General features: G+C 33.5%; 1 protein-coding gene across 1 annotated transcript in view; it reads left to right on the forward strand.

Moving 5' to 3' along the window:
• The window catches only part of LOC150105665 (putative ATP-dependent RNA helicase DDX23), a 238,942-nt gene that overhangs the window by 30,370 nt on the left and 182,763 nt on the right, over positions 1–25,809 (forward strand). The window contains exons 3-4 of the mRNA XM_090394985.1: positions 7,396–7,449; positions 14,625–14,744. Coding sequence (XP_090251111.1) covers positions 7,396–7,449; positions 14,625–14,744 — 174 coding nt within the window. The remainder of the gene's footprint in view (positions 1–7,395; positions 7,450–14,624; positions 14,745–25,809) is intronic.

Consider the following 25,809-nt stretch of genomic DNA (forward strand, 5'->3'; position numbering starts at 1 on the left):
TACGAAGAATTCCTTCCGTCTGGCCAAACGGTCAATGGTGAGTTTTATCTCGAAGTTTTGAAGCGATTCATAGCGAGAATTCGTCGTGTACGGCATGAATATTGTGATGCAGGCAGCTGGTCACTTTTGCACGATAATGCACCATCTCATCGTTCAAACATTGTGAGACAGTTTCTGATCAAAAATCAAGTTTGTGTGTTGGATCACTCACTGTATTCACCTGATTTTGCGTCCTGTGACTTTTTTCTTTTCCTCGACTTCATTTGCCGATGAAAAGAAAGCGATACGACATCATTGAAAACGTTCGAGCGGCAGTAACCATGACCCTCAACAGTATTCAAAAAACCGATATAAAAAATCATTTTACGAATTAATTGAACATGGCAAACGCTGTATTGAAGCTGAGGGAGAGTATATTGATTGAAATAAATGATTTGAATAATTATAATTGACCTGTGTTTTATTTTCTATCAAAAGTTCGGTTTCTTTTTTGGACAGTGGTTGTATAAGAAATATTTCAAACTTAAAATAACATTAGAATCCGGCTGTTCCTTAATAAAAATCAACACATTCATGACTACACAACACATACTATGTTTAGTTTCTACAGTGCCCAGATTAAAAAAATTAAATATTGCAGTCACAAACTGGCATCACACATTTGAAACACGCACATGCAAATTAGTTTAATTTTGTTAACTTCTGTGTGTGTGTGTGTGTGTGTGTGTGTGTGTGTGTGTGTGTGTGTGTGTGTGTGTGTGTGTGTGTGTGTGTGTGTGTTTCACATGTGTGATGCCAGTTTGTGACTGCGATGTTTACTTTTTCAAACCTGTCCACTGTCATATGTCAAATTAATAAATAAATTAATTAATCAAATGTCAAATAAAATTAATAATTTTATTAACTGAATATTAGTCCTAATTTTTTTTTTTTTACAAAAAATTGTCTGTTAGTCATGAACATGTTAAAATATAAAAGTGAAATATGGTTAGACATTTTCCAAATCCAAAATATCTAATCTTATTTTGCTTTTGTTGATATGATGATAAACAGAACATTATTAGTAAAGGTAAACACTGTACAAGGAGTAAAATTGCTGAAATTCAATTTTTTTGTGATCATTAATGTATGCAAAGGATTTGGACCTGTCAAATTTTAGATCAGGTCAGATTACATATTAACCCCCCAACCGGTCACAACGTCTATAGACGTCGAGATAAATCTGGATACGAAGCTCTAAAACCCATTGAATAACATGGATAAGAAGTGCAATTTGGTGTTGTCACTATTTCATCCACATTGGCCGGTAGGGAGGTTAAGACTCTCCAAGTCATGATAAAACTCAGATTGCAAGTAAAATTATGTGAGCAATTTCAAAATGCGCAGTTGAATAATGAGACTTATTTGTTCCTGTGGTCCCATAGAAGCTTTACTGTGGAAGAAGTGGAAGGTTTTCATGTCATTAGAGAAGGCAGCTGACATAAAGGAAAACAGGTTTTTTTTAGAGAATAAAACAGTGGAGTAGAAATTGAATCCTGGGTATTTTGGCAAAATTTGGAGGAGAAAGAGCAAAACTAATAATAAAAGTCAAGTATCTGTTGAATTTCTGTTTAGGATGTGGGCTAGTCATTATTACTACCATATTCCCATATAATTGTGTACAAATTTATGTGGAGAGAGGGAGTGTATAAGAAATAAGATTCAATAAAATCAAAATATTATTAAAAATGTCTAATAATATTTTTAATAATATTTCATCATCATCATCAAATTCCTGCATGTACTCTCAAGGGGTGTACAGGAATTAATAATTTCTAATAATATTAATAATATTTATTAATATTAATTTCTAGTATGTGGCAACAGTTTTTAATTGGTAAACCACTGACTGCTGTATATACCTTGTATTCCTTTGATTTGCTTGTTTCTACACACTGATGTACTGTTATTTTCAGTATGAAATATCTGTACTTTCATTTCATTAAAGTTAAATAAAGATTAAGGCTGAATAAAGATTAAGGTCTATTTGTTTAGGAGATTTGAAGTAGGCAGCAATTACCATTTAGTTTTAAACAGAATAAAAATTAGAACCATATTAAAAATATATATAAAGTTTTTAAAAAAAAAGATCCAGAAAGATCACACAGCTTTCAAAATTGAAATGTTGACTCAGATATTATTATTACTGTAACCTCCATGCGGTCAGTACACCCTCTGTCCAAAAAAGAAACCGAACTTTTGATAGAAAATAAAACACAGGCCAATTATAATTATTCAAATCATTTATTTCAATCAATACACTCTCCCTTAGCTTCAATACAGTGTTTACCATGGTCAATTAATTCGTTAAATGAGTTTTTTATATTGGTTTTTGGAATACTATTGAGGGTCATGGTTACTGCCGCTTGAACGTTTTCAATGATGTCGTATCGCTTTCCTTTCATCGGCAAATGTAGTCTGAGGAAGAGAAAGAAGTCACAGGGTACTAAATCAGGTGAATACAGTTAGTGATCCAACACACAAACTTGGTTTTTGCTCAAAAACTGTCTCACAATGTTCGAATGATGAGATGGTGCATTATCGTGCAAAAGTGACCAGCTGCCTGCATCGCAATATTCATGCCGTACACGACGAATTCTCGCTATGAATCGCTTCAAAACTTCGAGATAAAACTCACCATTGACCATTTGGCCAGGCGGAATGAATTCTTCATGGATAATGCCCTTGGAATCATAGAAACAAATCAGCATTGTTTTTACTTTTGACTTCTCCAAGCGACGTTTTTTCGGATGTCCCTCTTCTGGTGATCTCCACTCAGCACTCTGGTGCTTTGTTTCAGGTCATACTCAAAACACACGTTTGTCACCAGTACGATTGTGTCAAGGAAGATTGAATCCTTACGAGTGGTTTTAATGAGGTTTTATCGAATTGAGCCTTTCAGTGTTCAATTTGATACATTTTTTGGTCGTCGGTCAACTTGTGGGGAACAAATCGCGAATTCAATTTACAAAGGCCCAAACTCTCGGTCAAAATGTTGTGCACAGTTGTGATTTTGTTATCCACAATTCATCTTCAATCAATCTCGCGAACGATTTCGGGTTTTCTTTGATGAAATCACATGCTTTTTGGGTGTTAACTTCGCTCAGTCTAGTTTTTGGATGGCCTGGCTTTTCGTCATTTTCAAACATGCTTAAACCACTTGTAAACTTGAGTACGGGATAAGCATTTATCACCGTATGCTTTTTGAAGCATTTGATGCATTTCGGTAAAATGTTTACCAAGTTTAACACAAAAGTCAGTTGCAGCTCTCTGTTTGAAACTCATTTTCTGACTGTTCGTCAAAACACGCTGTCACTCTTGGCACTATAACTCGGCTTGTAATGAAACAAATGTCATAAACAGTTGACACAACACTAATGAATGTGTTGCTTTCCACAACAAAAAGATACAACAGGTGGCGCCACTAGTTTCTTCTATTTTCGAAAAGTTCGGTTTCTTTTTTGGACAGAGGGTGGAGATTCACTGTGGGAGACTCGCTCAACTGACAACATGTCTATTGTATTGAAATTTGAAATCATTTATACTCCCTGTATTCACAGTGCACTCCTGCAATGTGTTCCACTCACTAACAACTCTCCATATAAAAGAATTATTCCTGACATCCTTCTTAACTACATCTTTATACAATTTGTGATGTGCTCTCATTCTTTCATCTTACCATCTGTTCTTTTTATAATTCTTTTTGTATTAACCTTGTAAAATCGCTTCTCTATCATATCTTCTCTTTTCCTCCTATTCACCAAACTTGTAATTTGCATTCCTACAACTGCTCTGCATAACCAAGACTCCAGTGTGCCAATATTGCTTTGGGTCATTTGTGTTTGTAATCCTCAATAGTGTTTCCACATTGCAATGAAAACTAGGCAACCAAATTTGACCACAGTAGGCCATGTGTGATCTGACCAGTGCCTTAATCATAGACACCACCACCTCGTCAGTGTACTTCTTATCACAGCAGTAGTACAATGCGTAGTCATCGCAACACTTGCAATGTTCCTTTGGAACTTTAATCCACTATCTACCCTCATCCCAAGATCCCAACTCTAATCCAATGAATATTATTGGAGAAAAAGTAAAGGAGTTTGATAATAAGAACAAATCATTGCGATCCAGTGGAGTTGTCTATAAGGATAGGAAAATCAGAACTTTATAATGGACTCAAGAAGTTAAAGTCACAATCTTGAAAAGAAGAAATCATATCAGAAGTATCTTGCAAGTAATCACTCAGCCAGCCAGCCTGGCTGGCTGAGTGATTAGCGTATCAACTCTCCAGACAAAAGGCTGTGGGCATGGATGCTTGTGTTTGTCTGTGGAAATACTAGTGGTGGTGGTTGGCAGTAGATGGTGTAGTTGCAGTCAGTTGGTGGATTGAGTGGTTGAGACAGAGTTGTAGAGCAGGTGCCCTTCCTTGATGAGTCTTTGGACTCCATGGAGGTGATAATAATAATATGCAATCTATTTGGTCTTGTTCTAGAATTTTCTCTTTTCCCTCCCCAGACATACTCAAAAGGTCCGAACCCAAAGTATATTTTTCTACCCCTTTGCCACATACATAACCATGTTTGAAAATATTCATATCTTTATCATGTTTGCATACCATAGCTGAACTTTCACACACATTTTTCTCATTCCATCCTTGATGATCTAGTTTCTTTGACACTCTGCATTAGGTCTCATAACAAGAAGTAATTTCTCCAGGCTCCTGATGGCAAATGAATTCAGTTGCAGGCCATCCTTCTTATACAAGTATTTTCTGCCATCAAATGCACTTCACACATCTAAAAACTTGCATCCATTTCTTCTACACAGCTTTACATGAAATTGTTTGCTATTATCAGCCTCCTTCGTAACTCAGTACTGTTGTATCTGGGTAGCAATTATGCAATTTTTACTCTCTCACATTTCTTTCTCGCTTCTTCCAACAGACCTCTCATATCTTCTCTCATACTATATTTGTCACTACTTAAATTATTAATTACCTACCAGAACTGCTATGTTTTTTACTTTTCTTTTTTGCTTTTCACTTACATTTGTCATATTTTTAATTTTTGCCCCCGGGAAACTAGAAGTAGTGACTCCTTCAGCAAGCAAATTTAATACCATTAACCCCCCAACCGGCTGGTGTGGATGAAATAGTCAGCTCTCCCTAGCTTTTTTCATGGATCAAAACTTCGTCGGTATTCTACCTTTTATCATGCCATTACCTTCCTCTGCCATTAACCTCGTTACGGCTATTCTATAGCCATTAGTGGATTAACTGTTGCTGAGTGACCTTTGTGTCCCCTCTGTCTTTACGTCTATTGTGTTGCTTAGAATTTCCTTTACTGTCCTAAGATATTTGACCTTTTTTTTTGCCTCTAAAAGGATTTATTGTGTCTCTTCCAAAAAATTGAAACGAATTTCACATGTGCGAAAATAATCAATCCTGAAATGACCACCGATTAGCCTTTGCAATGAATCTATTTAGTGATAGTAAATTTGGTGTATTTTATTCTACAAATCAGTGTACCGGAAGAGTTGCACTGATTGTTCTTTCACTTTACTTATAATATAGAAACAATTTTTTTCGAATTTCAGAATTTTCAAATGTTTGCTTTGAAAATATTATATCGCATATTTATATTTTTGAATAATATTTATTGAAATAAATATGTCCTTTTGCTTTCTTTCCTATCCAGATAGCATTATATGGATCATTACATTTCAGTTTTAGAAACGATTTTTTGTTATTTATAAAGACAAAATAAAAAAAAATGTTAAAATGCTAAATTGCATTACTTGGCTTCCAATTGCGAGTCTTTTTGGTATCAAAAATTTATATCCATTGATATTTTAACACTGATTTTTCGCCTTCGTCTTTTATTTATTTATTTGTATTATGCATATTACGATAATATCCAGTGCATATTCTTGTAGATATGTTAAAAATATAATATGAAAAATATCATATACGGAATGATTCAAAATTTTTGCTCATTTTGAAGATTTTCTAATGCTTCCCCCCCCCCCCCTCCTTATCTTCTCCTGGAACTCAGTTGCATAACTACTCTAAATTTCTACAGGTTTGAAAGCTTTTCTAGACAGTATTCAAAATCTATTACTTCATTTTACCGTTTTGACAACGGTAAAATATTAAAAGGTTAAAATTTTAACGTTAACCTCTCAGAGACAAAATACAATTCAATTCTATTGTAAAAGGAAATGATATTTCACATTTAATTAATTTGATATACATATTTTGAATGATAAAAATAAGCAAATGTATCGCTTACTTTAAAAATTGGAGAATAAAATATCTGAATTATGCAGAAAATATATACATATAAATTTGAATCCTAACTGTTAATTTCATTTTGTAATGACCAATTATACAAGGAAACCAAGAAAGTGAAAGTACAAAGAACAGTAGATTACTATATAAAGAAAAAATTTAGCGATATTATTAAAGAATTTCATGTTATTCTCTGTAAAGCAAGTGTGTCCTAAAGTTGCTCAAGCGTGTCCTAAAGGAAATCTGTGAAGTATTATTCGATTTCGATGATTTTGAACAAAAATAAAAATAATATAATCTGGAATGTCGGCAGCCGGTTTTCTTTTCTTTTTTTTAAAAGAATATTTCAAATAATTATCGTGAATTAATTTCTTCGAGAACAAAGAAAAATGTTTTGTCGAGTAAACGATTAGAAAAAAATTAGCTCAAAAAATTAAAAATGAAATTTCTTCTCCAAGGTAAGGCAATATTTAAGTGAAGAAATTATGCAAGATCTTTATTTTGTCCTAACTGTTAATTTCATTTTGTAAATTTAATAAAATTTTGTAAATTTAATAAAAATTGTATTGTACAATAAAAAGAGAAAACAAAAATATAAATAATTTCGATATTTTTAGTCTATCCAATATTACTAAGATCCAGTTACCCAGCATAGAACAAGGAAGTGCGTTTCTTGTTATAGGCAACTGAGAGGCAGCTATGAACATGAGATAATCCGATTAACTGTTCTCTTCAGCATGAGGGTTTATCACACCTTCTAATGGACATGATGGTCAAATTGCACTTCTTATCCCTGTTCTTTTGGTTTTAGCTGGATGTCTATAGACGTCCTGGCCGTTTGGGAGTAATTGAATTATGAATAAAACCAGCTTTGAATACATTATTATGATGTTATATTTACTTTAGTACTCAGTAGTAATTTCATAATTTGTAGAGTTCATAGCAGCGAAACTCTAGCTTGACTGATACTCCTATGCTATGGAAGATTGAAATAATAATTATTATAGTTACCTATGTTTAATCATGGTGAATGTGGTTTAATTTTTACATTTTCTGTTTTTTAGATCACGAAGTAGAGAAAGAAGGAAAAGGTCAAGATCACGCAGTAGGGAAAGAAGGTAAGCTAATTTTATATAGTATGTTGTCTTTATTCTAGTAGCTATTTCACAAGTTATGTTTCTACTTTGCAATCTGAGATCATTTTAGCTACATAATAAATCATTATAGCCTTCGTAGCTTATTTAAAATAGACGAGCCCATTGATTGGAAAGACCTGGGTTCGAATCCCTTCTATGACATGAGAAACCATTGTTTTCAATCAAATGAGTTGGAGGGTCTCATATGGAGGTAGAGAGTTTTTTCCTCCTGGAAACTTGGGTTTTTTGTCCCTCAAAACATCGGTGGCTTTGTGAACACACAGATCTACATGAATAAATACTTGTGTATTAGGGCTTAAGTGCTAAGAGAAACTCATGCTATGAGATTTGTAATAATTTATATGTTCTATTATGCTGCTTTGCTTTTTCTTTATTTAGTTATTTGTGAATTGTTGGCTGCCTTAACTATCGACTGCAACGATGTATCTATTTCTACTATATCTTATTTCTCACATTCTACAGTCTAACAAATGTATTTGTTTTAACAACTGCACCAGTTAGACTATATATATTGAGTATGAGAATATAAGATTTTTAATCAAAGACTAAGCAGGTATTGTTTATATTCCCCGCCTATATTATTCTTACTTTAAACTAATCATGGCTTAAATATAAATCATATAACTTCTATCTCATGCATGTCTGAATTTTTTAGGATAATGCATTGACATAATCAGTCCAATGTGTTGTTTACAAACCATTTAATGAAGTCAAACAGCAGTATGTACAGAATGAGTTACATTCACATATATACACACAATGTCATTACAATTCCCTTGCTAGTCTCAATTTTTTTTCTAATTTAACCTTAGTTCAAAGCTAATTCTCAATCTAGCATAACACTAACTGAATATAAGACATACCTTGGTTAAGCCTAATTCACCATTAATATACATTATCTCATAAGCATAGACGCTTGACATACATTTTTGTTCAGTATTACAACTACTTACAAGTCTTGTTCAGCAGACAGTCTTTTGCGTTAACCCTTTGTTCACACATTTGTCTTCTACTTGTCTTTCTATCTGCTTGCTAACACGTTCCTGTTTATCTACTAAAATTCTTTCTTGTCAGGGTTGTCAACTATGCCTTGCCTTATAGGACCCCCTTAACATGGTGGCAATGTACAGCTCCTTCCCTTCGAGATAACGACACAATATTTCTTGCATGGTGATGTACCCAGGTAGAAGACTCGGAACCCTCGACACATCACTTTGGATTTCCGACAGCGATTCTTGGCATGACGGGGACTCGGGTACGAGAAGGCCTAAAAAAATCCTAAGACAAAATTCCTTCTAGACAACTTGCCTTATATAGGCCCTTACTTCTGTCATGCGCATGTGCACATCTCTCGAAATTAGTCACGTATTTACCTTCGGATATGCTGATTCATTCTTCGTGCGTCTATGGAATTCTTCATCCATGGCAGTTATTGTCATGTATTGACCTTTGGATATGATGACTTCATTCTTCACAGGTCTTTGGAAATTTCCTCTATAGCAATTCTCAGAATTCTTCACTAGTTTTAGCATTACACACTGATTTAACTTATTACTTAATAACCTTACATGGTGCAACATTATTTCAACAAAGGCTCGATACAGTATTATTACAGATAAGATTATTTCAGCAGAAAAATTTAACATTACTCTGAGTACATTCTCCTAAACAAAAAATATGTAAAAACAAATATGATAAGTTACAAAGTCACATATCATGAGAGATTTTATGGATTAATGGAGTGAAACAACACTAGGAAAGGATTACAAATAGTATTTAATGCTTTCAATATTTTGTTTCAGTTACAGAGGATTTTCAGGGAGTACAGTATGAGACATAACACACACACACACACACACACACACACACACACACACACACACACACAAAGGTAGCACAAAAACTAAGTGAAACACTTGGACAAAAGACTAGTACTTAACTAGGTGGGGTGTCCTCTATGGACACCTGTTCGCAGCTTAATTTCTGACAATGTCTCTGTAACTGACACGGAATATTGGAAGAATTAAGTGCTATTTTTAATCTTTTCTTAGTGCTGTTTCACTTCATTAATCTTCTAACATGAGCACAAATAAATGCTTGCCTTAGGTTTTTCAGCAGAGGAATGGCACACCTGCTGCATTGATTGCCTAAATGCCCAATTAGGGGACTCAGTCTATCTTAGATGAACAAGAATGGACAATAATGATGAATAAATCATTTAAATAGTAATGCATTAGACAGTTTCTCTATTCAAACAAATAAGTGCCACTAGACCATGTTTAGAACATGGTCTAATTATATGCTGCAAACCACATCAAGATCATGATGAGTAATAGGGGTGTTTCTCCATTTAGAGTTTATGTTTATTTTGTTACTTCTTATTCCCACTTCCCTGAATTCAAAAAGTCAAACAGGAAAGAAAAAAAAAATTAGCAGAAAGAAAAATCCAATCCTTTCAAAACTTTTATCCACTTCACAAATACTGCATTAAATCTGTTTCGAGTTTTCTAGACCCAGCTAGAGTTAACTCTGGCATTACCTTTTTGGTCTTTCCACCTGAGAAATGCTTCTGTCAGAAAGGCACAGGTTCCAATTTCCTTGTTGTAAGCATGTATTTAGGTTTAATTGCTGGTTGAAGCTCATATCATAGTTTAATGGAATGAAGACATATTATGATTGAATTAAACATGATGTCTCTGTAACAGAAATGAAATATTGGAATCATTAAACCATCATATGAGTTTCAATCACCTAAGTACATGATTGTTAGTTGGTGAGAATTGCATGCAAATCAGAACAATGCACTAAATGTGGTCAACTAGGCTGGCAGTATGCCAGTCTGGTTGACTGTATTTACTACCATATTTATTGATTGAGTGGTTAACATGTATCTACCATATATACTGGCATACCTACTCTGCAAAAACAGGCTATTGGTTTGAATCTCATTGTGGGCATGGATGTTTGTGATTGTCTTTAGGTGGGAGATGAATTTTGTTGCTCAGTGTAAGCTGCATGGAATTGGACTAGTCATTACTAGTCTACTTTCCTGTTTATTGAAGGCTTGAAAAAATTTTGTGATTGGTCTCTAGAGCAGAGTTTCTGGATTAAGTGAAAAATAATAATTAAAAAATCCTTATCTGCACAACAGCACTAATGTATTATACTTTTACAGCTTTCATGGGTGGTAGCCACATAAAAGGAAACTGTTTATCTAGGGAACTTAACTGACTTTCCTTCCTAAAACAATATAGGGATACAGATATTACACTTACTTTTGTAAAGTTTTGAAAAGCTTTCTGAATCTGCAGTATGCCAGCTTTGCTTTACTGAGAACATATGACAACATATTGCTACTTCTCACAGTAACCTCGCTGCAGCTAACACAGCCATTAACTCTTTTCAAACAGAACTGTCTTTTGTTCTCATCTCAGAACTTTGGAACACACTTTCTGATGTTTCTGATGCATCTACACATAAAGAATTTCTAAAAATAAGGAATAAGAAATGTGACATCCTTTATCATCATCAGTTTCCTGATATGCATCCTCAAAGGATATAATATACAATGCTATGTTAGTTCTACCTGAAGTTTACATGATTACTAGTTATTGTGAACAATTTTCCGCCAAATTAATTAGCACTTGTCCAATGTTATTAGATTTTATATTTCTGTCTTTTAGAGCACTTCTTTCTGACTGGGCACACCAGAGGAACAGCATTTGCTACTCCCCTTGGGGTGGAGACAGCTGCCTGTGGAGCTTACTTGGTCACTCAGAGATGTTCTGAGGCAGACCAGTATAGTCTGGATCTTGTATTTTGTTAGTCAGAAAAATCAAACCCGTTTGTGAGTTTTGTTTTAGTAACATTATTTATGTTGATGTGGTACATCTAATTTTGCCAGTTCCACTTCTCTTCCATTGATACCTTTTTATGTTAAAGGTGCCTATCTTGAATTTCGCAGATGCTAAGTTGAAGTTTGTTCGTGTCGTTGACTTTTTACTGTTCATCCTGGTTCCCTGATGAAAAACAGCGGGGGGGGGGGCCTTGTTTAACTGGGCAACACCCTAGTTGATATGAATTGTCATCATGTTGTATAATCATTTGTTTGGGTTAAGCCAATAGAAATTACGATAAAATATGATTTAGTTTGCGAAATCTCAGATTGATATATTGGCAGGCAAATAGTTACTAACAGGGTGTATCATGAGAATGTTGGGATTAGACATTAGTCAGAGGTCCTGGCCAGTTCTCCTTAAAAGGCTACATATAGGTCTCCTCCCAGTTATCTAACCTTGACCCTTAATGTCCCCATTGTTTTAATTTTGTTGATATTAATTTTATATATACAGGGTGTTCGGGATAAATTTGACAGTTTCGTAAGGAAAAAGAAAATCTTCTTTGTATCTATTAAATTTAATGAATTGACAAAAAAACATTACAGGCAGAGTTAATTACAATACTATCAACAAGATTTACTCAAAATAACCACCATTAGCATCGATCACAGCTTCAATTCTGCTTCGGAACCTCGAACAAGCTGATGCTACAGTCTCCCTGGGAAGGGCCGCAAAAACTGTTTTAATTTTATCCATTAACTGGGCTTTTGTATTACTGGAAGTGCGATTGGTGTCTTTTTCAACTGCGCCCCATACAAAATAATCCATGGGGTTAAGGTCTGGGGAGTTTGGAGGCCAAACATTTGGACTGGTGAAGTCGTAGAAATTTTCAGACAACCATTTTTGACTTTTCCCAGAGGTATGGCAAGGGGCCGAATCCTGCTGCCATACATACGGCCTACCATTGGCTACCCTTGTTATCCAGGGCTTGACTACAGTTAGCAACTCCACGAACAAAGCCCGAATTCCAATGCCAGGGTTCTTCAACACCTGTTCCTGCAGATTTGCGAGGAATTCTGCTGTACGAACGCAATCAGATCGTCTGCTAGGGATCTTTCTTCTTGCTACATCCTCGTAGTCACCATTGCAAGTCTCTAGTTCATGCCTGATTGTTTTTACTGTATTCAGGGAGCATTGGGCAGCAGTCGTAATATCCTTATTTTGATGGCGGGCACGAATCATCATGATACAAGTTATTCTCTTCCATGATTCAGGTGGGTTCCAGCTATCCATCCTTTCTGACATCTTGTATATGAATGAAGAAGGGTCCAAACTTTTAAATGAAGAGAAGTGTGTGTTAATACATGTAACTTACGGAAAAATATAATTAATTATAAATATGTCAAATTTATCCCGAACACCCTGTATATATATATATATATATAAATGCCCAACATCCCTTTTCACTACAACTGCAAACAAACCTGATTCTCCTCTTTCCCATTTATTCCATCTACTTCTGTCCTCTGGAACAGCCTTCTTCATGAGGTGCTTTCAACTTCTAATTCAAGAAAAATGTCAACAGATTTCTTCTTTCTCAATCCTCACCTGAATCCCATACATGGCATTGATGTGCTATAGGTTCTTTAGGTTTAGTTATCTACAGTTATGATATTGTCTTCTGCATATTTTGAGTGATATGTATGTTGCTTATCATTATTATTTCTTTTCCTCTAACTAGAGGCAAGGGTGGCAACCTTGCATTGCCCTCTCTTTACATTGAACAGCAATAAAGACCAGTGGTTTTTTTTTTCATGTTATTTCTACAAATTCTTGTCTCACATCCACAAAAGGTCGTAAACTTATAGTACATCAGTACAATGGATGTATTAATGAAATTTTTTTGTATTTTTTAAATTTATTTTTTACGTAGTCCAGAAACTGTGTTCTAGAGACAACATAAGTTTTTCAAGCCACCTCAGTTATCCAGGTAAACAGGGCAGTGGCTCTCATACTTTGTAATAAAATTCATTTCCTACTTTAAAAAAATATTCTGTGTAGGATTAAGATCTGGTCAATAGTAGAGTTATTTTTCTTTCTTTCTTTTTCTTTTTTTTTCTAAATCCAACTTGTCATCCAATGGACTGTTCATATATTCTGGTTATTTGATTTTGCAGAATTCTGATAAAAAAAATTTTTGTTGAAGACATATGTGACAGATTAGGATTATTGGTCAGCAATTTTTGCACTCTTGTCCCTTCTACCTCCTTTTATGAATTGGGATTATTTTTTTCAGATAGTTGTAAAAAATTTTTTTACTTGGTTAGAAAGTATGTTATGCATGGCAAGAAATTATCTTATTTTAATCTTTTTGTTTGCTTCTGCTTGGGTACAGGGAAGTAAAGGATTAAAACAAGAATATAATTTCTTGTCAAATATAATGTATTATTTTTCCAGTTAACCAATCATTTGGGATTATATCAGAATAAAGGTTCTTGTTAAATAATAGAAATTTGGCACTTTATTGCAGTAAAAAAGAAATATTAATTTATTACTAATTATAGGAACAAATATTTTGGAATGATTCATTCTATTATTAGTATTAATACCGAGAGTTAGTTTTATATAAGATATGAAAGTCCTGAAACAGTTAACATTACTGGTGTGACATGCTTCCCTACAACAGTAAGCTCTTAGTGTTGTGCAAGCTATATCATGTCCAAGTATCTTTAACCATATGACTAGCTTTATTTTATAACTGCCAATCATGTACGATGTTTTAGCCATATCATTTATAGACAATTAATTGAGTAATTGGTTAATTTTAAAATTAATGAATTATTTAAAATGTCAGTATTAAACAACAACACCAGTATGTTGTTTCACAAGTAACACTTGACAACCTAAATTGTGATAAGTTTTGTCACACTTTAGCTGCCACTGCTCTAAAATTCAACTAAAAATTGTTTTATTATGAATAAAAAAATTTAATATATAACATGTTATGGGACTCTTGAGATAAATCATTAATAGTAAAAAAAACAACAGAAGAATCAGGGAGTAAATTAGCATAAGAGTTCTCATTGTATAGGAGATGTGGGATAATTAGATTGGCTGCTTGCTCTAGTATCTCACTGCCAGGAGATACTTCAGTTTTTTAAAAAAATTCTAATACTTATTAAGAAGTATTATTTTATACTTATGTTAGAAACTTAGAAACTAAGAGAATTATTAAATTTTTCTTTGAGTTTGCGTTTAATAAATTAATATAAATTTTCAAAAAATTTCCAAACCCAGGTCTCGAAGTAAAGAAAGGCATAGGGAACGTCGTAAAGAAAAAAGATCTAAAGAGAAGTCAAAAGACAAGAGTAAATCAAAATATCGAGACAAAGGGAGGTCAAGGAGTGGAAAATATAGGTAAGTGAGCTTAATATTTTTATTGTTTTTAGTTAGTTAGTTCTGCAGATGTTTATAGCATGCAGATTGTTGTGGTAAACCATGTTTGTGTTACTCTTGTATTCAGATGTTATAGAAGTTAGAGCATGCAAATTCTGTAAATGGTGTCAAACTCTTGTCATTCAAGTCAATGACGAAAGAGTTAAAGATTTCAGAATACTAGTTGAATTTGAAAGAATATTATAGCTTTCACCTTATTATCAATGCTCCATAGCTTATACAGACATTTGATATAGTCCTGGAGAACATGAAATATTAACTGACATGTTATACTGACCTTTTTTAGCCTGTAATTCTAGTCAAGCCATACTCAATTTGGCCACTGCAGAAGAATACTGCTAGAAGTATTTATGTTTCCAGCCTATTTAAAAAACATAATAACAGTTCATTTTACAATGTGATTTAGTTGGTCTCATATAGAGATGGTGGTATTTTTCCATCCAAAATTCATGTTTTTCATCCAGCAAACAGAACACACAATTAACTAAATAATAGATTGGCTTCCTAGGCTTAATTGCTTCAGACATTATTCTGAACAACAACTTCTCAGAATAAACTTTCGGACATTAAATTATGCAAGATATTTTTCAATGTTACATTCATGTCACTTCCATGAAACGATGCCCTTTAGTTAATACTTCTTAATTCCTTTTTATATCTTCAAAGATACTTTTTTTTAAATTTCATTCCTGATGCTTTTTTTTAAATATGTCCCCTTTTTTTCCTTATTCTTAATTCCTCTTCCATGGTTATATGATCACTATCACAGGTTCTTTCCTGTTCCTACACAAAGTTTGTGCATGAAGTATCTTCCTGACTAGTCTGCTTACATATCGAGGCTGGTGACGTCATATCATTTGCGTTGGTAGCTTCCCATAATGTAAAACCATTATGGGGAGGATCACTACCTAGACTGGTTTTGACTTTTAATTGATGTTTCATCATTGGAAGCTGGAGACTCAGGAAGATATCAAGGTTAAATCAATGCAGAAGTTGTGTACTCTATATACACGCAGCAAAGTAGTAGAAAATGACTTCTGCATTGCTTCAACCATATCCTCCTAGGTGTATCTCCATTGATCAGACCCGGTTAGCGACTCCTCCCATAATGTTTTTGTATTATGGGATATTGAGGTAATTGTTGTGACATCACCAATCTCTACATATAAGTAGACAAGTCATGGAGATACTTCATGCCCACTTCCTTTTGTAACTCAGAAAAATTCCATAAAATCTGATTATTGTAGATGATCTGGGTATTATCAAAAGAAAAGGGAAGTGAAGTAAGATCTTCCTTGTGAAAATAAGACAGGCTTGTGTTTATAATTTTACCACTGGCAAAGTGTAAGGAGGTTAGGGTTTAAGGCATTATGGAAGATTTTGAAGTTTCAAATAATTTCATCAGCAAAACTATGAATATAATCTTAATGAGCAAAATAGGAATTTTGCTCATTAAGATGATCTGGGTATCTTAATGAGCAAAATAGGAATTTTGCTCATTAAGAGAAAGTCGTTTATGTACAAAAGAAACAGAGTGGGGGAAAGTAAAGCAGCCTAGAATACTATAGCATTTATAGACAAATCTGAGAAGAGGAAGTCATTTGCCATGATATGTAAACAGTCAGAGTGGAAACTGGCAACAACCCAATTACAAAGGATAGAAGGCTGAGATAACATGGTAATTTGCTGTGCAGGCCTCTATGCCACACCAATCAATCTATTCAGATGCTCTTGAAATGTCAAGTGACCATGTGAGTTTCTCCACATTTTTCTGTAGCATGGAAGCAGACCGAGGTGATGATGGCAAGGAGATTGGTTGTGATGGAGAGTGATGATGTTGAAAGTTTCATAGTCTGGGTAGTGGCCCTTCCCTTAATGCATAACATTAGACATATCTGCAAGGAGATGTGTTTTGCATTATAGGAGATACTGAGATAGGAGTGTTGGTAACTTGCTCCACCTTTGCAACGAGTTGCCCTCATGTTGTACCACCTTACCCCAGTCCTGAAGATACTTTCAGGTGCAAACTTTGTTTGCTCACACTTGGATAAAGAATTAAACTAATTTTATTGGAGAGTGATGAAATCCATATTGCTGGCCACTGATTAGCAGATATGCCTCTTGGTGGTGAGGTTGACTATTGATGAAGTATGTTCTCTATTATTTTTGAGACAGCTAAAGTAAGAGCATTTGGATGATAAGTTGATGGTTGATTTTTCTCATTTTTTTTGGAATAGTCTTAATATATGTTTGTGTTGGGTAAATGCCAGATGATATTTACCTGACGTGAGAATTAGGTGTTAATTCTTCTGCTAATTCTGGAACATAAGTTCTTGTGGAGCACAACTCTGAAGCAACTTTTAGAATACAAGTTTTGTAATATAAATCTGTGCTTCAGAATTAGCATCTGATGTGTTTAAAATGGTTAATGCTGTTATTAACCTTTTCAACTTTTGATTTATCAGTTAATATGAGTAAAAAAAATCCTTCCTGATCTAGTGTTTTAAATAATTCTTCAGTCAGTTGTTCCTACTAGCATACACATCTCAGAATATCATTTTCCTTGCACATAGATTTATTTAGATCACTTATTCTAGCTTTATTCCACCCCTACTTGAAAAACATTCTTATGATTTAATATAGATAAAATATTCACCACCTCTCTCACATTTGATTTTGCTTTAAAATTTAGCATTTAAAGTGGATTCTATGCTTAATAAATTACTGAAACAAGGAATCCTGCTTATTAGAATTTTTCTTTCATTCATACACAAAAAAACAGCAATTTTTTACCAAAATCTTGCCTAAGATCAATGGTCCCTCAATTTGTTGCTTTCATTCCTGGATACTCTGTTAAATCAACTTTTGCTAAATTTTTCAGTATGCTAGGTTATTCAGCCATTGTGTCTCCTAGCCTGAAGTAATTCTCATTAAACAATTTCCACATCTAGTGTAGTTTACCATCAAGTAATCTGATGCCTGGATAACTTCTTCATTGACTTTCCCCCAGAGTTCTGGGGGAATCACTTGCATTGGCTAATGCTAGTGTCGCCGATACTTTATAGTTTACTATATTCGGCAAGAAACTCTCTGATTCCAATCTTTGAGTTTCTTATTCGGTTTTAAAACTATGTGGGATTTAATATCCCCTTAATTTAAGTACTGTTTTCATTGCCGAAATGAAGCTTATTAGCTCTTTATTCTTAAGTAACTTAATGGTTGCACCTGTTTGGAAAACTCGTTCGCAGAGTATTTAAGTTCTTTTCGCTATACACTTTGGTATTAGGTCTAGCTACTCACTGATGAAGCCTCAAAAAAGGCTGAAACCGGTCTGGGTAGTGACCTCCCTCCATAATGTAATAACAGCATACATTTCCTAGGAAATGTGTTTTTACATTATGGAAAATACCTAAGAATAGCGATCTGAACTTCCCCCACCTTTGCAACGAGTTGTCCGGTATTGTACTACGTACTAGGATCACTTGCATTGGCTAACGCTAGTGTTGCCGATACTTTATAGTTTGCTATATTCGGCAAGAAACTCTCTGATTCCAATCTTTGAGTTTCTTATTCGGTTTTAAAACTATGTGGGATTTAATATCCCCTTAATTTAAGTTAAATAATATGTTTCTTTTAACTTGAAAAGCATTTGACAAAGTCAAATGCAATATGTGTTTCTAAATTGTATTCTCTTCTTTTCTCTATTATTAATTTTAGGCAAAAGGCTGGGTCTATACATGATCGTCCTTTTCTCCCTTGGTTTATCTCTCTCTTATGTGATAGCTTGGGATTTAATCTTATTTGTATTTGATTATTTTCATATATACTTGTGGTAGCTTTTAGGATATTATTTGGTATTTGTCTTTCTTTTAATATGTTAAATAATATGTTTCTTTTAACTTTGTCAAATGCTTTTTCAAAGTCAATAAATGCAATATGTGTTTCTAAATTGTATTCTCTTATTTTCTCTATTATTAATTTTAGGCAAAAGACCAGGTCTACATGATCGTCCTTTTCTAAATCCATTCTGTACTTATAAAATAAAGTTTTTGGAATATTTCATTAGTTTGCTATTTAAGATTCTGCTATATATTTTGTAACAGGAATTTAGTATACTGATACCTCTATAGTTTTTAGGATCATCTGTATTACCTTTTTTAAAGATAGGAATCACAATTGCTTTGTTCCATTCTATTGGGGGGGGATATCAGTTGAATAAATTTTATTTAAAAATAATAAGAGTCTTTCTTTGAATCTTGTTCCTGCATATTTATATAGTTCTGAACCTAGCTTATCTTCTCCAGGTGATCAGGACCAAAAAGGAATTTTGTCTTTCAAATTCTGTGTTGGGCATCCAGGTTATCTAACTATTACCTTACCCATGGTATAAAATATAATATAAAAATAAAAAAAATATAAAAATAGGCCTAGCATGGCCTGTTCCAGCCTTAGAAGTCATTGTTGAATCGTTTAAGAGGACGTCCTGGTTTTCTTTTTCCTAATGGCTTGTACTTTAAGGCTTGTTTTGGTAATCTTTCTGTTTTTTTCATTCTTTGAACGTGTTTTTTTTCTACATACCTTACTAAAATGTCCTATGAGTTAAAAAAAAAATTCTTGCCTCTAATTCTGTCCTTCTGTCCTTTTTTTCTCTCTAGCCTCTCTCTCTCACTTTTATTTTCATATCCTTCATTTCTTTATGTTTCTGTTATCTACTTTTCTTTAATAATGTAAACTACCATATCCTTCATGTCATTACCCAGTACCCTGCACATTAGTAAAGTTCTTGGTTTACTACATACCTTACTTAATCTTAGATTAAATATAAGTTGGGAAAGAAGCAACAGATTTAGCTCTTAAAAATCCCTCTTCAATCTGTAGAGGTTATATATATAAGGTTCTATATGGCTGTGGCCATATTATACATCCTGTTAATTTATACCATTTTATGTAAATTCTTTATGTGTGCATATAGTATTCTATCTTAGCTTGTTGACCTTTGTATATCCTGTTGATTTCTGCCATTTTAAATATGTATAATATCTTATTGACTACACCAGTAATTATATCCTCCTATTGTGCCATTATAAAATTTCTACTAATTGTGCCAAAATATAGAATCTTACATACCCTTATATAACACAATGATTCACATCCATGTTAGTAGATGTATAGACAACAAATATCCCAATATTAACTATAGACTTTTAAAAACATGAATTAGTTATTTATAAATAAAACATGAACAAATTATAAATTATGACATTTTTTCTGGATACCCATTCTTTCACACTTCTCACCTTAATGTGAAATATTGTATATTCAAAGATTTTAGAGAAATATCGCTATAGTGGTCCACTCAGAAGTAAACAAACTAACAATATGTATTACTATGTTACACTTCCCAGAACATCTTAAGACAGGAATAAAATTTCCTTAAGAACCATTAACCTTACACTTTATTCTTGTTTGTCTGTATGACAAAATAATACTCTCTTGAAGTTGACACATACTATTTCATACTATTAAATAGAGAAAGAATGACCATGCCTTCAGTTAGAGAAAAGTTGGTCACATATAATGCTTCTCTTAGCATGTGCAACACATGTAAAGGCTTGACTTGAAACAATAGCCACATCTTGAATTCTTTCATTTGAATTTAGCTGCTTATTCAGATGTGCTCAAATAACACTGGTCAGTTATCTTTTAGAATAATCCAATCCTAAGTCCAGTTTAATATAAATTCCAAGATTCAAATGTAAGCATTTTTAAAGATGAAATGTCTATTCAGATACAGTATTAATGGTTTGTGTAACTACTCTTTTTTGTATCCAACTAATACTAACTAGGATGAAAAGAAAGAAAGAAAATTTCCTATGAGAATGCAATATAATGTTTTTCCACTGAACTAATTATTCCTCCTCCTCTTTATATATTCATATAACCTTAAAATAGAGAGGGAATATATCCAAACTATCTCTATCACTTCTGACATTGTATTCTGAATAACTAAAATTGGAATATACATCATCACCATCAAAGTGACCTCAAAGGGGGAAGTGTTCAAGAGACTATGACAGCATTACATGAATAAGCCTACATTATTAATAATCTCCCATGAACAGTTTTCCTCCAGACTTATCAGGTACTTATCTGGTACTTATCAGTATTGTCATATTTAACATTTGGTTCTTCTAAGACGCTTCTGACTGAATCATTCTACCAAGACCCTGGGGTTTCTCTGAGTCATTTTCCTCCATCTGGACTTCAAACACCTGTTTTGCTAACCTTTCCTCTCCTTAGATTAGTCCTTAGATTAGTCCTGCTCACACATTCTTGAAATGCAAACAATGTCAAGTTCTTTTCTAATGTCCTCATTTTTAATATGATTATGCAATTGATACCATCTCATCTGTTTACTTCCCTAATTTTTCTCTGAACTCTCATATCTTTGATCTCTGGTCTTTGAACAAGTACTTTATTTTTAACCCATCTCTCAGGTCCATAACTTAAAATTGGTTTGAACAACTTTGGATTTGTTCAAAATTTGTTTGGTTTGAATGCCAAAATACTAAGTTGCTAGTTTAGTGTTGTGGCTAATTTCTATCTTATTCCATACCTTTGTTTATTCTGTTGTCTATAACTTACCATCTTCACTAAAACTGTGCCTAAATAGCTAAAATAATTTACTTGTTCTATGGACAACATTCAGAATGTAGATGAAATTTCCTATGTTTCTATCTATATTCATAGTTTTGGTCTTTTTATTACTGATTTTCATGCCAAATTTGTTATAGCTGTTATTCCATTTAGTTAGAGAATCCTGGAGACTTGCATTGGATGTACATCACCTGCATAATGCAAAGAGCCAAGTTTGATATCCCTGATTTTAAATATCACTTTAATATCAAATTAATATCACATGATGTAATCTATATAGATGATGAATAAGAGTGGAGATGATGTGCATCCTTATCTTGCCTGATTGTACATCAAACCATCTTCCTGTATTTCCTTCAATTCTAACTGCTGATTTGCAGCTTAAATATAGAACTATGTATTGCTCTGTATAATATTCCATTTACTTCATATAGTATTTTGAAGAGCTTTTCTCTGGGAACTTTGTTGTATGCCTTGTTCTAATCTATGAAACTTAAGTACAGATCCTTATCATGTTCACATGATTTCTCAACTATTTGTTGTAGAGTGAATCTTTGATCTTGACAACCTCTATTTGGTCTGAACCCAGCTTATTCTTCTCCAAGTTTCTCTTCCATAATTTTTCTCAACCTGTTTTTAAATATGCTTGCATAAATTTGACCTGGAACACTTAGCGGAGAAATTCCTCTGTAATTTTCACATTCAGCTTTATTCCCTCTATTTTATTCTGTTTACTATGAGAGTTCTATCCAGTTATCTGGAATTTGACCTACTGGCCAGGTCCCATGAATTATGGGGTGTGTAGCCACTACAGAACTTTTATATTCCCCCATATTTAAATAATTATGGTTAATTACCCCCCTACTTTAGCTGCCTTTCCACATTTCAAGTTTTTGATGGCTTTTCTTCCTCTTTGCATTCCTCTTGAACATTTTCTAGCATGGTCATGTTCCTGCTTGTTTCATTTAACAGTCTTTCAAAGTAATTACTCCAGACATCTCTGATATCCTTAGTTTTCATGTCAACTTTTTTATCTTTGATCCCCTTTACAGTACTCTTTTCTCCATTTTTAACTTTTTTCAATAGCCACCAGAATGTTTTGCCACTTTCCTGATAATTATTTTTTAGTTCTTACGAAGTCTTCCCATGACTTTGGTTTAGTTGCTCTTACACATAGCTTTGCTCTCTTAAATTTTTCTCTGTATTCTTTTAGAGCATCTGCTGACTTATTTGCTGGCATCTTTTGGTATATGTTTTCCTTTTGCTGGACTGTTTTTTTAACTTCTTGAGTCTACCATGCATTGTTATTTTTCTATCCTTGCAAACAACTTCACTGCATGCCTCTTTAGCTGAATCAATCAATTTTTTTTCTTTAGAGTTTGCCAATGAGACTCCAAGGTTTGCATCTGGTTTTCCGACTGCCTCATTTTTTTTTCTTTAATGATGTGCGCATAGTTAAGTCTACAGATTACCTGTAAAAGCTGCTCATTTTTTAAAATTTTCTTATATGCTGTTGTTTTCAGTATGATATTCGTTTTTATCCTACTTAAAACTAAGTGATGGTCATATCCAGTTTCAATTCCTCTCTACACTCTTGTATCTTGAAACAGCAGTCAATGAGGCTTTTCTTATTTCCTTCTCTCCATGTGAACTTGTGCACATCTTTATGTTGGAACATGTTGTAAGTAATGACTAGTTCATATCCTGAGCAGAAATCCAGTAGGTACTAACCATTATTAGACTTGCCCTTTTCTCCAAATTTTCCTAGAATATTTCTGTATGTGCGGTGGGATGCACTTCCTTCTCTGCTGTTTAGATCTCCAAATTGTACCACTTTTTTCCATTTTCTTTATGTCAGCTGCCTGCTCTAATGACTCAAAAAATACCCTCACTTCTTCTTAGGAGAACCTTCAGTAGGATTTTAGGCACAAATAAGTTTCATTGTCCATTTCTCCATTTTAAAGTTTGTCCACATAACTACTGGAAACTGCCTTCCAGTCAAGAAGTTTATCTTCATGTTTGGTGAAATAGCACAATATGTTCAAAGTATTTATTATTATTATTATTATTATTTTTTTTTAAACTCTGCTTTCCAAGAATTTCAATAGTAATTGATATTTGCATTTATTTTATAGACATAACATTTTGATTTTTGAAATAAGCTCTCCAAAGTGATTTATCATCTCTTTGGAGAACCTGACCATAATTTGTATCATGAATGATATATTATTTTTTCTTCTCTTTAGATAGGATAAATCATGTTAGTGACTGAGGAAGGTTGCACTTAGATATACTTGTAGTTGACAAATGTAGTTGATAAATACTTGATGCGTGTAGTGGAAGTGTATATATACAAACCGAGAGAATGAGAGATCAACTATTTGTTAAATGACGGTAATTTCATGTCTGGAAATGAAACCAATATGTATATTTTTTGACAATATTGCAAAAAAAAGTTGCAACTATAAATTTAAAATCGTAGTCAACCCAAAAATAGCATCATTCCTTTACCATTTATAACTTCATTGCATCTTTTTCCATAATGTCTGTTTCAGTACAAACCAGTTTAGGCATTGTTCATTGCTCTTTATTTTTGTTTTTTTAGAGTTCAAAGTTTTCACAAGGTGGTGCCTCTGGACTCTTGTTGGGTTATCACATGTAAGTTATTCTTCAAATCTTTTTTTTTCTCTCCAATGTATAGTTCTTTTCAATATTTTGTATACTCATTTGAGAACTTTGATGGCATTTTTCCTATTATATAATTTTCAGTTAATGATCTCAATAGAGAACTTTGTACAGGAAAATGTTTTTGGATGTTTTTGTTTTTTCCTTGTTCAGCTATGTCTAAATTTTGTTGTGCATCTGCAGTTGAATTAAGACAAATCTTTTTTTGGGCATAGTAATTTCTCATTTTGTAATGCTGATAAAACTGAAATCAGGAAAATAAATATTCCTCCATATCATTTAGAAAAGTAATTCAAAAAATTCATCCAATTCATTAAAACAAAATTTCATCTTAGGCAATATACTACTGAATTTGTAAACATCATATAATCTACTACATCAATCTTGCATTTATCCTAATAATGTCATTAGGAAGTTTGAAAATCAATAGTCATGCAGAAAGAGTTACATGGTTTCTGTTTTAGCTTGTGCTCTTATTTTCATTTCCAAAATTATGTATTTTCTTTGATTGGAGTTGATTACTTCATTTCAAAATATAATTGTCTTATTGCTAAAAAGTTTTCAATAAAGACAATTTTCTTTCATGAGAAAGCTTTACTGTAAGAGCTTTATATTAATATCCACCTCTGTTCTACATTGTTGTCAAAGTAATTGCACATTTTATTTACTAATCCAATTATGGTATTAAGCATTATAGTTCACACAAATTTGAATATTTGGATTAGAATCCTATATATATATATATATATATACAGGGTGTCCCATAAATTAGTAAATGTTTCAAAATTGAATACTGCTCTCACATTTGGAGTGGAGCTCCTAAAAGCTCCCTCAAAATACTTGACTCAATACAGAGGAGAGCAGTTAGAGTGATAAATGACCCATCTCTTACCAACTATCTCTCCTCACTTTCACATAGACGTTTGGTCTCTGCCAATTCTATAAATATTTCCATGGGAAATGTTCATCTGAAACAGCATCAATAATTCCCCCACTCTGTACTAAGCCCATTGGAACACGTACAGCTGCTTCCCAACATCCTTTTTTCACAGTACACCTTGAAACCCACAGAACAAGTTTCTTTCCCTCCTCCTTCATCCTGGTTGCTGCGGTACTGTGGAAAAGTCTTCCCCCTGACTTATTTCCCAAAGAATACAACATAAAGACTTTTAAATCAAATGTAAACAAGTTTATCCTTTCCCAACCCACTATTCATATATGGTACTAACGTACTATAGGTTGACCAGCTAACCTCTTATATATGGGCCCAACATAAAAAATAATAATAATTTATAAAAAATTCGTATATTAGAAAAGAATGAAGAAAGGTTGAGGTCCTGTCACTCCTGCTGGACTATAGTCTCTAATATGATGCTTTGAGGATACTGGAAGTTTGTCAGATTGCCCTCGCACTGGCAAACCAGTGTTATTCGAAGCCTGTACCAGCGCTGTGTATCGCAAATGAATGCCCTAGCAACAGAATCAACAAGTGGCATAAGCAGTGCATGGGAAGCTGCAAGAACCATGGGCATAGTGAAAACATCTACATTCTGCATCCTTCATGGTGTGTTAAGCTTGCATTCATACAAGCTGCAATCTCTTTTCAATAGCTGTTACCAAGTGATATCACTAAGCAGGAGGAATTCGCAATGTTGGCTTTATCAAAAGTCACAGAAGATCCACA

This window comes from Typopeltis vanoorti, chromosome 6 (genome assembly GCF_054136105.1).
Source record: "Typopeltis vanoorti isolate ZY-2024b chromosome 6, IOZ_Tvanoo_1.0, whole genome shotgun sequence".
NCBI lineage: Eukaryota > Metazoa > Arthropoda > Arachnida > Uropygi > Thelyphonidae > Typopeltis > Typopeltis vanoorti.